Consider the following 14,121-nt stretch of genomic DNA (forward strand, 5'->3'; position numbering starts at 1 on the left):
AAATGATGCCACCTCTCCCTCATCTACATCAGCAGTCACTTCAAGCGATAACACTGTTCCTTCAACATTCACTTCAAGTGGTGCCAAAGCTACTACATCAACCTCAGCATTCACTTCAAGTGATGCCACCTCTCCCTCGACATCAATATTTACTTCAATTGATGCCACCTCTCCCTCAACATCAATAGTCACTTTAAGTGATGCCACCACTTCCTCAACAGTAGCTTCAAGTGATGCCACCACTAAGTTGACAGTCACTTCAAGTGTTGAAACTAGTCCCGAGACACCAACACTAACTTCAACTGTGGCCACCATTCCCTCTATTGCTTCAAAAGTAATCTCAAGTGATGCCACCAATCCCTCAACTGTGTTAACATTCTCATCAAGTTATGCCACAACTCTCTCAACTACATTGAAAGTCACAAGTGATGCCATCACTCGCTCTACAACATTGATAATGACAGACCCTTCAAATTATGCCACCTCTCCCTCAAGAGTCACTTCAAGTGATACCACAACTCCCTCTTCTACATTGACAGTCACTTCAAGTGATAACACCTCTGCCTCGACAACAACAGTCCCTTCAAGTGTTGCCAACACTCCCTCGACATTAACATTCACTTTAAGTGATGCCACCTCTCCCTTGACATCAACAGTTACTTCAAGTAATGTCACCTTTTCCTGGACATCAACTGTCACATCAAGTGATGCCACCCCTTCCTCAACTAACTCAGTCTCTTCAAGTGATGCCACCTCACCCTCGACATCAACAGTCTCTTCAAGTGATGCCACCACTCCCTCGACATCAACAGTCACTTCAAGTGATGCCACAAATACATTGACAGTCTCTTCAAGTGATGCCACCACTCCCTCGACATTGACAGTCACTTCAAGTATGGCCACCTCTCCCTCAACATCAACAGTCACTTCAAGTGATGCAAACTTTCCATCAAATACGTCTACAGTCACGCCAAGTAATGCCACCTCTACCTCGACATCAACAGTCACTTCAACTGATTCCACCAATACATCAACACTTTCTTCAAGTGATGCCACCACTCCCTCGACATCAACGGTCACTTCAAGTGATGCCACCTCTCCCTCGACATCAACAGTCACTTCAACTGATTCCACCAATACATCAACACTTTCTTCAAGTGATGCCACCACTCCCTCGACATCAACGGTCACTTTAAGTGATGCCACCTCTCCCTCGACATCAACGGTCACTTCAAGTGATGCCACCTCTCCTTCGACATCAACAGTCACTTCAAGTGATGCTACCACTACATTGACAGTCTCATCAAGTGATGCCTCCACTCCCTTGACATCAACAGTTACTTCAAGTGATTCCATCTTTTCCTGGACATCAACTTTCACTTCAATTGATGCCACCGCTTCCTCAACTACATCAATAGTCATTGTCACCAATACATCAACAATCACTTCAAGTGATGCTACCACTACATTGACAGTCTCTACAAGTGATGCCACCACTCCCTCGACATTAACAGTCACTTCAAGTAATGCCACCTCTCCCTCGACATCAACATTCCCTTCAAGTGATGCCACCAGTATAGCGACAGTCTCTTCAAGTGACTGCACCTCTCCTTCTACATCAACAGACACTTCAAGTAGTGCCACCACTACATCGACAGTCTCTTCAAGTGATGCCACCTCTCTCTCGACATCAACAGTCACGTCAAGTGATGCTACCACTACATCGACAGTCTCTTCAAGTAATTCCACCTCTCTCTCGACATCAACAGTCACTTCAAGTGATGCTGCCACCACATCAACAGTCCCTTCAAGCGATGCCAGCACTCCCTCGACGTTAACAGTCACTACAAGTAATGCCGCCTCTCCCTTGACTTCAACAGTCACTTCAAGTGATGCCACCAATACATCAACAGTCACTTCAGGTGATGCTACCGCTACATTGACAGTCTCTTCAAGTGAAGCCACCACTCCCTCAACATCAACAGTCACTTCAAGTGATGCAACCTCTCCCACAGCTACATCTACAGTCACGCCAAGTAATGCCACCTCTCCCTCGACATCAACAGTCACTTCAAGTGATACTACCAATACATCAACAATCAGTTCAATCGATGCCACCACTACATCGACAGTCCCTTCACGTGATGCCACCTTTCCCTCGACTTCAACAGTCACTTCAAGTGATGCCACCACTACATCAACAGTCACTTCAAGTGATGCAACCTCTCCCACAGCTACATCTACAGTCACGCCAAGTAATGCCACCTCTCCCTCGACATCAACAGTCACTTCAAGTGATACTACCAATACATCAACAATCAGTTCAATCGATGCCACCACTACATCGACAGTCCCTTCACGTGATGCCACCTCTCCCTCGACTTCAACAGTCCCTTCACGTGATGCCACCACGCCCTCGACATTAACAGTCACTTCAAGTGATACCACCAATACATCGACAGTCTCTACAAGTGATGCCACCACTCCCTCAACTACATATACAGTCATGCCAAGTAATGCCACCTCTAAGTCAACATCAACAGTCACTTCAAGTGATACTTCCGCTACATTGACAGTTACTTCAAGGGATGCCACCTTTTACTGGACATCAACTGATACCACCGCTTCCTCAACTACATCAACAGTCACTTCAAGTGATGCTTCCACTACATCGACAGTCACTTCAAGTGATGCCACCACTACATCAACAGTCACCTCAAGTGATGCTACCACTACATCGACAGTCCCTTCAAGTGATACCACCACTCCCTCGACATTAACAGTCACTTCAAGTAATGCCACGTCTCCCTCGACATCAACAGTCACTTCAAGTGATACTACCACTACAGCAACAGTCAGTTCAAGTGATACTACCAATACATTGACAGTCTCTACAAGTGATGCCTCCACTCCCTCGACTTCAACAGTCACTTCAAGTGATGCCACCACTACATCGACAGTATCTTCAAATGATACCAACTCTCCCTTGACTTCATCAGTCACTTCAAGTGATGCCACCACTACATCAACAGTCACTTCAAGTGATCCTACCACTACATCGACTGTCCCTTCAAGTGATACCACCACTCCCTCGACATTAACAGTCACTTCAAGTAATGCCACCTCTCCCTCGACTTCAACAGTCACTTCAAGTGATGCCAACACTACATCGACAGTATCTTCAAGTGATACCACCTCTCCCTCAACTTCAACAGTCACTTCAAGTGATGCCAACACTACATCGACAGTCACTTCAAGTGATACCACCTCTCCCTCGACTTCAACAGTCACTTCAAGTGATGCCAACACTACATCGACAGTCACTTCAAGTGATACCACCTCTCCCTCAACATCAACAGTCACTTCAAGTGATGATACCACTACATTGACAGTCTCTTCAAGTGATGCCACCACTACATCAACAGTCACTTCAAGTGATGCTACCACTACATTGACAGTCACTTCAAGTGATGCCACCACTCCCTCAACATCAAAAGTCACTTTAAGTGATGCAACCTCTCCCTCAACTACATCTACAGTCACGCCATGTAATGCCACCTCTCCCTCGACATCAACAGTCAGTTCAAGTGATGCTACCACTACATCGACAGTCCCTTCAAGTGATGCCACAAATACATTGACAGTCACTTCAAGTGATGCTACCACTACATTGACAGTCTCTTCAAGTGATGCCACCACTCCCTTGACATCAACAGTCACTCCAAGTAATGCCATCTCTAAGTCAACATCAACAGTCTCTTCAAGTAATGCCACCTCTCCCTCGACATCAACAGTCAGTTCAAGTGATACTACCACGACAGCAACTGTCAGTTCAAGTGATACTACCACTACATCGACAGTATCTTCAAGTGATACCACCTCTCCCTCGACTTCAACAGTCACTTCAAGTGATGCCACCACTACATCGACAGTATCTTCAAATGATACCACCTCTCCCTTGACTTCATCAGTCACTTCAAGTGATGCCACCACTACATCAACAGTCACTTCAAGTAATGCCTCCACAACATCAACAGTCACTTCAAGTCATGCTACCACTACATTGACAGTCCCTTCAAGTGATGCCACCATTACCTCAACGTTAACAGTCACTTCAAGAAATGCCACCTCTCCCTCGACATCAACAGTCACTGCTAGTGATGCCACCAATACATCAACAGTCACTTCAAGTGATGCTACCACTACATCGACAGTCCCTTCAAGCGATGCCACCACTACCTCGACATCAACAGTCACTTCAAGTGATGCCACCAATACATCAACAGTCACTTCAAGTGATGCCACCTCTCCCTCGACATCAACAGTCACCTCAAGTGATTCCACCACTACATCAACAGTCACTTCAAATGATGCTACCACTACATTGACAGTCACAGCTAGTGATGCCACCTCTAACTCAACATCAACAGTCACTTCAAGGGTTGCTACCACTGCATCGATAGTCTCTTCAAGTCATAACACCTCTCCTTCAACTACATCAATGTTTATTTCAAGTGATGGCACCTCTTCTTCTACATCGAAAGTCACATCAAGTAATGCCACCACTATATCAACTTTCACTTCAAGTAATGCCAGCACTACATCAACAGTCACTTCACGTAATGCCACCACTACATCAACAGCCAGTTCGAGTGTTGACACTATTCCCTCCACTTCAACAGTAACTTCAACTGTGGTCACCATTCCCTCAACTAGATTGACGGTTACTTCAACTGTGGCAACCATTCCGTCAAATACACTGACAAGTGATGCCACAACTACTACATCAACATCAGAGGTAACTTCAAGCGATGCAACCATTCCCTCAACAGTCTCTTCAAGTGTGGTCACCACTCCCTCAACAGTCACTTCAAATGATACCACCACTCCCTCAACTACATCTAATGTCACTTCAAGTTATACCACCTCTCCCTTGCAATATACAGTCACTTCAAGTGACGCCACCTCTCCCTCAACATTACCTTTCACTTCAAGTGATACCATCTCTCCCTCAACTACATCGACAGAGAACTCAAGTGTTGACACTACTCTCTTGATATCAACACCCTCTTCAAATGATATTACATCAACAGTCACTTCAAGTGATCCCACAACTCCCACTTCTCCATCAACAGCCACAAGTGAGGTCACCACTCTAAGACTAATAATGTCATCAACAAGTGGTACTACTACAGTGTTAGCAGGTACAGATACCTCAGCAGTTGTAGCAGTATCTACACCGTCCACCCCTTCACTAGGACTAACATCCAGAGACACTACTTTGGTGACAACAATCAAAACCACTGTTGCAGAATGCAGTAAGATTATTTTCACTTATTCTCAAAAACCATCATAAGATGATATGATTGTAAAGATGTAACGTTTTTTAAAACTTACAAATGGATACCAAAGACTATTGAAATGTGTGAATATATTGCTGTACATACACTGCATTATTTGATTTTTATTGTCATTTGTTTTCAGTGCCAGATGCTCTGTTGAATGTCATCAGGCTGGAGGATGTCACCAGTAAGTTAATCAGTGTGAGTTGGACTGGTATTACCCTGGATCAGCAGATACAGTACAAGGTGAAGCTGGCATCTAATTCCAACACAACTCAGATTGAGACCTCGGCCACCAAAGCTGTTTTCTCAGACCTTACTCCTGGAACCATATACACTCTGATTATTGAGTACTTATCCTGCTACATCAAGAAAATCATTTCAAGAAACATAATCACTGGTATGTCAACTCTTGTTCAAGTAATCTCCTTGAATTCACTAAGAGCATACTTTTGCTTTTAAAACAATTATAGATCAAATTAGTGCAATAGGACATTTTGTGCAAACATCACATTTGTTTTGTTACATCTTTATCTTTTCTCTCCAAAAGCTGGAAAGGTCTATGAATCTTCCACTCGAATTCCAGGCAGAGAGTTTTTGTCTGATTATTCAAATCAATCCAGCAAACTTTACAAAGACTTTGTGGCCAATTTTACCATGCAGGTAAATATTCATTAAGCATTTTTTATAATTGCTTTCTAATTTAGGTAATATAATACAACCTTGTATGATTTAAACATACATATTTCTTTAAAGGTTGAAAACAATCTCCCAAAAGCGTACCAGGACCTTACCAGGGCTAAAGAAATGGTGGTGGTTGTGACAGGTGTTCACAGAGGAAGTGTGATCGTTGACTTTGATCTGGTCACTGCTCTGGAGGTTAAACTGTCAACCTCTGACGTGCAGAACAGTGTCATTAATGCGCTGAAATTATCTGAACTCGGAGTAGATCTGAATTTCACCTCAGTCAAAGGTTTTTGAATTCCAATGAATACAATGATATTTTCTGTGCTAGTGAATCAATCAAATTATTTTTTTAAATAAATATTCAAGGACTAACTAAATTTAAGGACGTTATCATATCACCGTGTGTATTTAGTGGCCTTTAGTGACTTCATTTATACTATATTACAGAGGCAGATGTCTGCCAACGAGGCGATTACACATGCTCAAAAAATGCCAGCTGTGTCAGAGAGGGACCCTCACATTCATGTGAATGTAAGGCAGGATTCTACGACGAAAACCCAACCGTACCGGGTACTGACTGCAAGAGTAAGAAAACTTTGTTGCTTGAAATGTGGGCCACACTTTACATGAAATAAGTACCTTATACAAGAGTAACTACCAGTGGAAGAACGTATGTTATTACCCTGTAATACACTATTAAGTACATCCATTTAAGCAGTATTTACCACTATTGCACTCACTGTTTTATAGGAAATATCTCTCCAGGCGCAGATCCATGTAAAGGCTTGTGTTCATCATGTGCTCAGTGTGTGGTTGGTCCTGGAGGCAGCCATGAATGTAGCTGCTATCCTGGTTTGATAGATCAGAATCCTATTAATCCTGGGAAGCTATGCAAAGGTACACTAATGTCCTCTGCCTCAATTGTATCTGTATCAATTCCTTACTTGTGTATCTTACACATACGTTGCATTACATCTTCATTCCATCAAAATGTGCCCACTATAGATCCTGTCGACTGTTTTGATCAAGAAGAGGACATTTGCTCATCCCAAAATCTATGTCTTCCATCCAAGTTTCTCTGCTCATGTAAGTTCTGAAATCATACCAATTCTTCAGATATCACATACTGTCTTCAGAGAAAGATGAATCTGTAATACTGAAGCCTATTTGTGCCTCTGACTGACCTACAGCTTATTATAACAACTCTCTCTGCTTCCCTCCTACAGTGAGGAAGGTTTTCAAATTAACAGCAGAATTCAACTCTTGGATCTTCAACTCCTCTCTGCACGACCCAGGAAGCGATGCTTGGGCATATGCCTCTACAAAGATCATTAAAACTGTATGCACATACTACACTCCCTAATTTGTAATTATTGTGATGTCTTACAAATGTCATCTTAAAACACTATGGTTTCTTTTCCATAAGTACTTTTATAAATAGACGTCTACTTTACTATAAAAAAATGTTTCCAGGTTGTCCCCAGAATGCGGTTTGTTCTGTCAGATTCATCCTTTGACATGACAGTGGTGGGCTTCCAGAGAGGTAGTGTGGTGGTCAGGATGATGTGCGGTTATAATGGGAATACTACCGCTGATGAAAGAACTCTCCAGGCTGCTCTGCAGGACACAATCCGCAAACACTTGGACAACTCCGCCATAGCTACCTTGAAAAGTATGTTTAAAACATAGGATTTAAAGAAAAAGAATTGGCATTACATGATGATGGTGTTTGTTTTGTTGAATTAATGTATGTGACTTGGTTGTGGTATGTATGTGACTCAGGTTGTGGTTTCACAAATTTCTTCTATTTAATTTTGTGTGGGATGCTGCTTATCTAATATTGTCCTTTCAATAGTTACTGATAAACATTGACCAAACATCTGTCTGTTCTTTGTAGGAGTTTCCCAGATATCAATGGCCCCAGGAGCAGGCTGGAAAGTGGCGACAATAGTCCTGGGAGTTCTGCTGGGCTTCACTTTGACAGTCGTGGTTGTTGTTCTGATCATCACCATAGCGAGGAGAGCAGCTAGCAAGCTGACCTCATATAACATCAAGCAAACAAAGCACAACAGACAAGTGGTGTCCGATGACTACTTAGAAGGATGTTATTCTTATCAGGTGTAGTTCAGGGATTCTTAAAAAGACGAGATAATCTAAACTTATTTTCACAAATATGTTTGATAATATTAACAGAAGTATCAGCTATCACACCATGTAAAGGAACAACCTCCTAATACTTTAAATGTTTCATAAAATGCAACTAACTCAACTCCGTCAGACACAATAAAAGGCATTCCATTTTTACATTTATTGTTGAACAAGTGTTTAATAAAGGCCTTGATTGTTTAATTGTAACATTAGATTATTCAAAAATTGTAATACAAATCTCCAAACGTCTTAATTGTTTTATTTTATAGTGCTATATAATGCACCAGGGCTAATTTCGTGTTTGCATGTTTTTTTGTTAGTTTTTTTGCATGTTTTTCTAGATTCAGAACATAAAACAACATTTAGAAAGCTAACATTATCCCTAGGATCTACCACAGCAAATACATGAGTAGTTTAAGCATATGTTGCAACAAGGTTAAAATATATTTTCTAAATATTGACTAAAAGATCGATCTTATTAAAGGGTTAGTCATCAGTGAGTTGATAAGGCACTGATGGAGTTGACAATGGACACTCAAAGCAGACATATTTGTGCCTCTACAAATAAATGTTTAGTACAAGCATTTGTAAAATATAGAAAATTATTTATTTGAAAACAATAAAAATATAACTGTTATATCAGATCTTTCAGCACTCTGACGGAGTTGACTTTAGAGTTAATGTTTTATAGAGTTGACATTTTTTTTGTTGTTCTTCATTCAAGTGATATACAAGTTTTTCCTCAGTTGCTTTAAGGCTCTAAAACCTAATTATATCATGTCCTATCTTAATCTATCAGACAGATAGAGTCAACAGTTTATGGTTGTGACAATGGTGATTTCAATACTGTTTGTTTAAATCTATCAGAAGTAGAGAACTTTACAGATCATGAGTCTTGTTGCATTACATGTAATGAGGACATGAAGAAGGGGGTCCTTATGGTGTAACTGACTCAGCTCATTTCTGATTCATTTAGGATTTTAGACAAATCTCCGGACACAATTTTTTAGAAATCCTAGTTTTGAAAGAAATAGTTTTTAAAGTCAGAGCGGGCCATTGGAAGAAACTACATGCAATCTTTTTTCAGTTAGTATTTATTATTGCCAGTTTTTTTAATTGTAGAGTTTGACATTTAGATTCTTTGCTCTGGACAAGGGAAATATATGCCCTTGTAAAATTCCACTTAATGTATTTTTTAAGCTCAAATAATGCAACAAAATAAAAAAATGTAAACTATAAAAATACAGGTTCCCTGTAGAAAAAGGATTGTCCCGACTTTCAAGAATCCCGGTTAAGATTTGTCACTTATGAAAACAGGGATTACAATGTATGGAGCTGGAGAAAACATAAGCACTTTATGACATTTGCTGATATTGAAAGGGCTTTATAAATGAATATGATTTAATTTATGCAATATGCAATATGAACTAAATATATTGTTTTTTACAAGTGACATGAGATCTAAAGTGTTATTGTGTACATATGCAATTTCACTGAGTGCATAATGGCCTCTATCTTATTGCAGTGGAAAAGAGTACTGAAGCAATCCACTAGAGGCCACAGTTGTCTGAGAATTGAATATACAGTGCCTTCAGAAAGTATTCAAAACCAATTACTTTTTCAATATTTTGTTACGCTACAGCCTTATTCTAAAATGAATTAAATAAAATAAAAATCTGCAGCATTGAAGGTCCCCAAGAACACATTGGCCTCCATCCTTCTTAAATGTAAGAAGTTTGGAACCATAAAGACTCGTCCTAGAGCTGGCCACCTGGCCAAACTGAGCAATCGGGGGAGATGAGCCTTGGTCAGGGAGGTGACCAAAAACCCGATGGACACTCTGACAGAACTCTAGATTTCCTCTGTGTAGCTGGGAGAACCTTCCAGAAGGACAACCATCTCTGCAGCACTTCCCCAATCAGGCCTTTATGGTAGAATGGCCAGATGGAAGCCACTCCTGAGTACAAGGCACATGACAGCCCGCTTGGAGTTTGCCAAAAGGCACATAAAGACTTTCAGACCATGACAAACAAGATTCTCCGGTCTGATGAAACCAAGATGCCAAGCGTCATGTCTGGAGGACACCTGGCACCACCCCTACGGTGAAGCATGGTGGTGGCAGCATCATGCTGTGAGGATGTTTTTTGGTGACAGGGACTGGGAGAATAGTCAGGATCGAGGGAAAGATGAACGGAGCAAAGTATAGGGAGATCCTTGATGAATGAGATGTTGTACCCACTGGGACTATTAAAACCTACCCTAACCAGAAACCGTGGATAGATGGCGGCATTCGCACCAAACTGAAAGTGTGAACCATCGCATTTAACCATGGAAAGATGACTGGGAATATGGCCGAATACAAACAGTGTAGTTATTCCCTTCGCAAGGCAATCAAACAAACAAAATGTTGGTATAGGGTCAAAGTGGAGTTGCAATTCAATGGCTCAGACATGAAACGTATGTGGCAGGATCTACAGGCAATCACAGACTACAAAAAGAAGCCAGCCACATCACTGACACTGATGTCTTGCTTCCAGACAAACTAAACACCTTCTTTGCCCCCTATGAGGATAATACCATACCACTGACGCTGCCCGCTACCAAGGACTCCCTCTTCTCCGTGGCCGATGTATGTAAGACATGTAAACGTGTTAACCCTTGCAAGGCTGCCGGCCCAGATGGCATTCCTAGCTACGTCCTCAGAGTATGCACAGACCAGCTGGCTGGTGTGTTTACGAACATATTCAATCTCTCCCTATCTCAGTCTGCTGTCCCCACATGCTTCAAAATGGCCACCATTGTTTCTGTACCCAAGAATGCAAAGGTAACTGAACTAAATTACTATTGACCCGTAGCACTCACTCTGTCATCATGAAGTGCTTTGAGAGACTAGTCAAGGATCATATCACCTCCACCTTACCTGCCACCCTAGACCCTCTTCAATTTGCATACCATTCCAATAGGTCCACAGCAATGCAATCGCCATCACACTGCACTATCCCATGTGAACAATAGGAATGCCTATGTAAGAATGCTGTTCATTGACTACAGCTCAGCATTCAACACCATTGTACCCTCCAAGCTCATAATTAAGCTTGAGGCCCTGGGTCTCAACCCCGCCCTGTGCAATTGGGTCCTGGACTTCCTGACGGGCCACCCTCAGGTGGTGAAGGTAGGAAACAACATCTCTGCTTCGCTGATCCTCAACACCGGGACACCACAAGGGTGCGTGCTCAGCCCCCTCCTGTAGTCCCTGTTCACCCATGACTGCGTGGCCATGCACGCCTCCAACTCATCAAGTTTGCAATCGAAACAACAGTAGTGGGCTTGATTACCAACAATGGTGAGACAGCCTACAATGAGTTGGTGAGTGCACTCGGAGTCTGGTGTCAAGAAAACAACCTCTCACTCAACGTCAACAAAACAAAAGAGATGATTGTGGACTTCAGGAAACAGCAGAGGGAGCACACCCCTATCCACATTGACGGAACAACAGGGCGTACACATCACGGACAAACTGAAATGGTCCACCCACACAGACAGTGTAGTGAAGAAGGCACAACAGCGCCTCTTCAACCTCAGGAGGCTGAAGAAATTTGGCTTGTCACCTAAAACCCTTACAAACTTTTACAGGTGCACAATTGAGAGCATCCTGTCGGGCTGTATCACTGCCTGGTATGGCAACTGCACCGGCCACAACCGCAAGGTTCTCCAGAGGGTGGTGCGGTCTGCAGAGAGGGTCACAGAGGGCAAACTACCTGCCCTCCAGAACACCTACAGCACTCGATGTCACAGGAAGGCCAAAAAGATCAAGGACAACAACCACCCGAGCCACTGCCTGTTCACCCCGCTACCATCCAGAAGACGAGGTCAGTACAGGTGCATCAAAGCTGGGACAGAGAAACTGAAAAACAGTTTCTATCTCAAGGCCATCAGACTGTTAAACAGCCATAACTAACACAGAGAAGCTGCTACCTACATACGGACTTAAAATCATTGGCCACTTTAATAAACGGACCACTAGTCACTTTAATAATGCCACTTTAATAATGTTTACATATCTTGCACTCCTCATCTCATATGTATATGCTGTATTTTATACCATCTATTGCATCTTTCCTATGCCGCTCAGTCATTGCTCATGCATATATTTACATGTATATATTCTTATTCCATCCCTTTACTTAGATTTGTGTGTATTAGGTAGTTGTTTTAGAATTGTTAACCATGTGTATGTGACCAATAGAATTTGATTTGATGATTTAATTTGATTTATCAAAGGTCTACAACGTGGCGAGCTAGTTGCTTGCAGACACTTCTGGCCAAACACTGCATTAGGGGGACACTGCATTAGGCATTTCCACTGCCGTATCTGCTCCATCATTCAATATTTCATACAGCTCTCCAAATAGTGGCCCATAACAACTGAATTATTCAGGAGGTTTTACATCAGGATGACTGAATCACAGACAAACAACAGACACTGCATGTGTTTAGTCCTTTAATGGATTGGCTAAGAAGGCAATCAATTACTGTTTCCATTTTATAGCTGCCATTGTCTGAGGGCACCTTTTGTTTATGGGACGCAAAGTCATTTGTTGACTTCCTGTTTATGGGACTGTTTGTATCTCAGAACTGATTCCTGATGATGGGTTTCTGTGTTCCTTGTTTTACAAATTTTAATGCAATTTTTTTTTCAAGTTGAAATGTAAATTATATTGTACTTTAGGCCTATATGCTTAAATAATTGTAATTTGCCAGGTCGTAAATTTCACTGCCATAAGGAAACTCTTTATTTTACCACCCAATGAGGACTAACAAAGCAATCAAACCATCTTCACTGGACCTAACATAATGCCTCTGAATCTTTAAAGTCCACTAAAATAAAAAAAGGCAGTTTGGTGCCCTCATTCTCCAATGGGTTTGGCAAGCTCTCACTCAGTCTCTGTAGCGTAATGAAAATCACAAATACAGTTCCTTCCACTAATATTGGCACCCTTGGTAAATATGAGCAAAACAGGCTGTTACATTTAAAAAAAAATGTATCCTCTTGGTCTTTCATTCAAAATATTCACAGAAATCTAACTTTTAATTACAAATCAAATCAAATCAAATGTATTTATATAGCCCTTCGTACATCAGCTGATATCTCAAAGTGCTGTACAGAAACCCAGCCTAAAACCCCAAACAGCAAGCAATGCAGGTGTAGAAGCACGGTGGCTAGGAAAAACTCCCTAGAAAGGCCGAAACCTAGAGAGGAACCAGGCTATGTGGGGTGGCCAGTCCTCTTCTGGCTGTGCCGGGTGGAGATTATAACAGAACATGGCCAAGATGTTCAAATGTTCATAAATGACCAGCATGGTTGAATAATAATAAGGCATAACAGTTGAAACTGGAGCAGCAGCACGGTCAGGTGGACTGGGGACAGCAAGGAGTCATCATGTCAGGTAGTCCTGGGGCATAGTCCTAGGGCTCAGGTCCTCCGAGAGAGAGAAAGAAAGAGAGAATTAGAGAGAGCATATGTGGGGTGGCCAGTTGAAACTGGAGCAGCAGCACAGCCAGGTGGAGTATAGGCCACAAAGATCTCCGCCATGGCACAACCCAAGGGGGGGCGCCAACCCAGACAGGATGACCACATCAGTGAATCAACCCACTCAGGTGACGCATCCCTTCCAGGGACGGCATGAGTGAGCCCCAGTAAGCCAATGACTCAGCCCCTGTAATTGGGTTAGAGGCAGAGAATCCCAGTGGAAAGAGGGGAACCGGCCAGGCAGAGACAGCAAGGGCGGTTCGTTGCTCCAGAGCCCTTCCGTTCACCTTCCCACTCCTGGGCCAGACTACACTCAATCATATGACCCACTGAAGAGATGAGTCTTCAGTAAAGACTTAAAGGTTGAAACCGAGTTTGCGTCTCTGACATGGGTAGGCAGACCGTTCCATAAAA

The 14,121-nt window shown here is 42.4% G+C and overlaps 2 protein-coding genes across 2 annotated transcripts in view; both read left to right on the forward strand.

Moving 5' to 3' along the window:
* Window positions 1-123, forward strand: part of LOC115137759 (mucin-2-like) — a 32,958-nt gene extending 32,835 nt beyond the window's left edge. Inside the window, exon 13 of the mRNA XM_065024060.1 lies at window positions 79-123. Coding sequence (XP_064880132.1) covers window positions 79-123 — 45 coding nt within the window. The remainder of the gene's footprint in view (window positions 1-78) is intronic.
* A 6,337-nt stretch (window positions 124-6,460) lies between these two features.
* LOC135573960 (uncharacterized) lies at window positions 6,461-8,425 on the forward strand (the record flags this gene model as incomplete). The annotated part of the gene is made up of 6 exons (XM_065024418.1): window positions 6,461-6,614; window positions 6,780-6,926; window positions 7,035-7,115; window positions 7,256-7,368; window positions 7,503-7,701; window positions 7,927-8,425. Coding segments are annotated over 6 exons (921 nt in total), but the record flags the coding sequence as incomplete, so codon positions are not given.
* Between the last annotated feature and the right edge of the window lie 5,696 nt (window positions 8,426-14,121).

This window comes from Oncorhynchus nerka, linkage group LG11, assembly GCF_034236695.1.
Source record: "Oncorhynchus nerka isolate Pitt River linkage group LG11, Oner_Uvic_2.0, whole genome shotgun sequence".
In the NCBI taxonomy this organism is placed as follows: Eukaryota; Metazoa; Chordata; class Actinopteri; order Salmoniformes; family Salmonidae; genus Oncorhynchus; species Oncorhynchus nerka.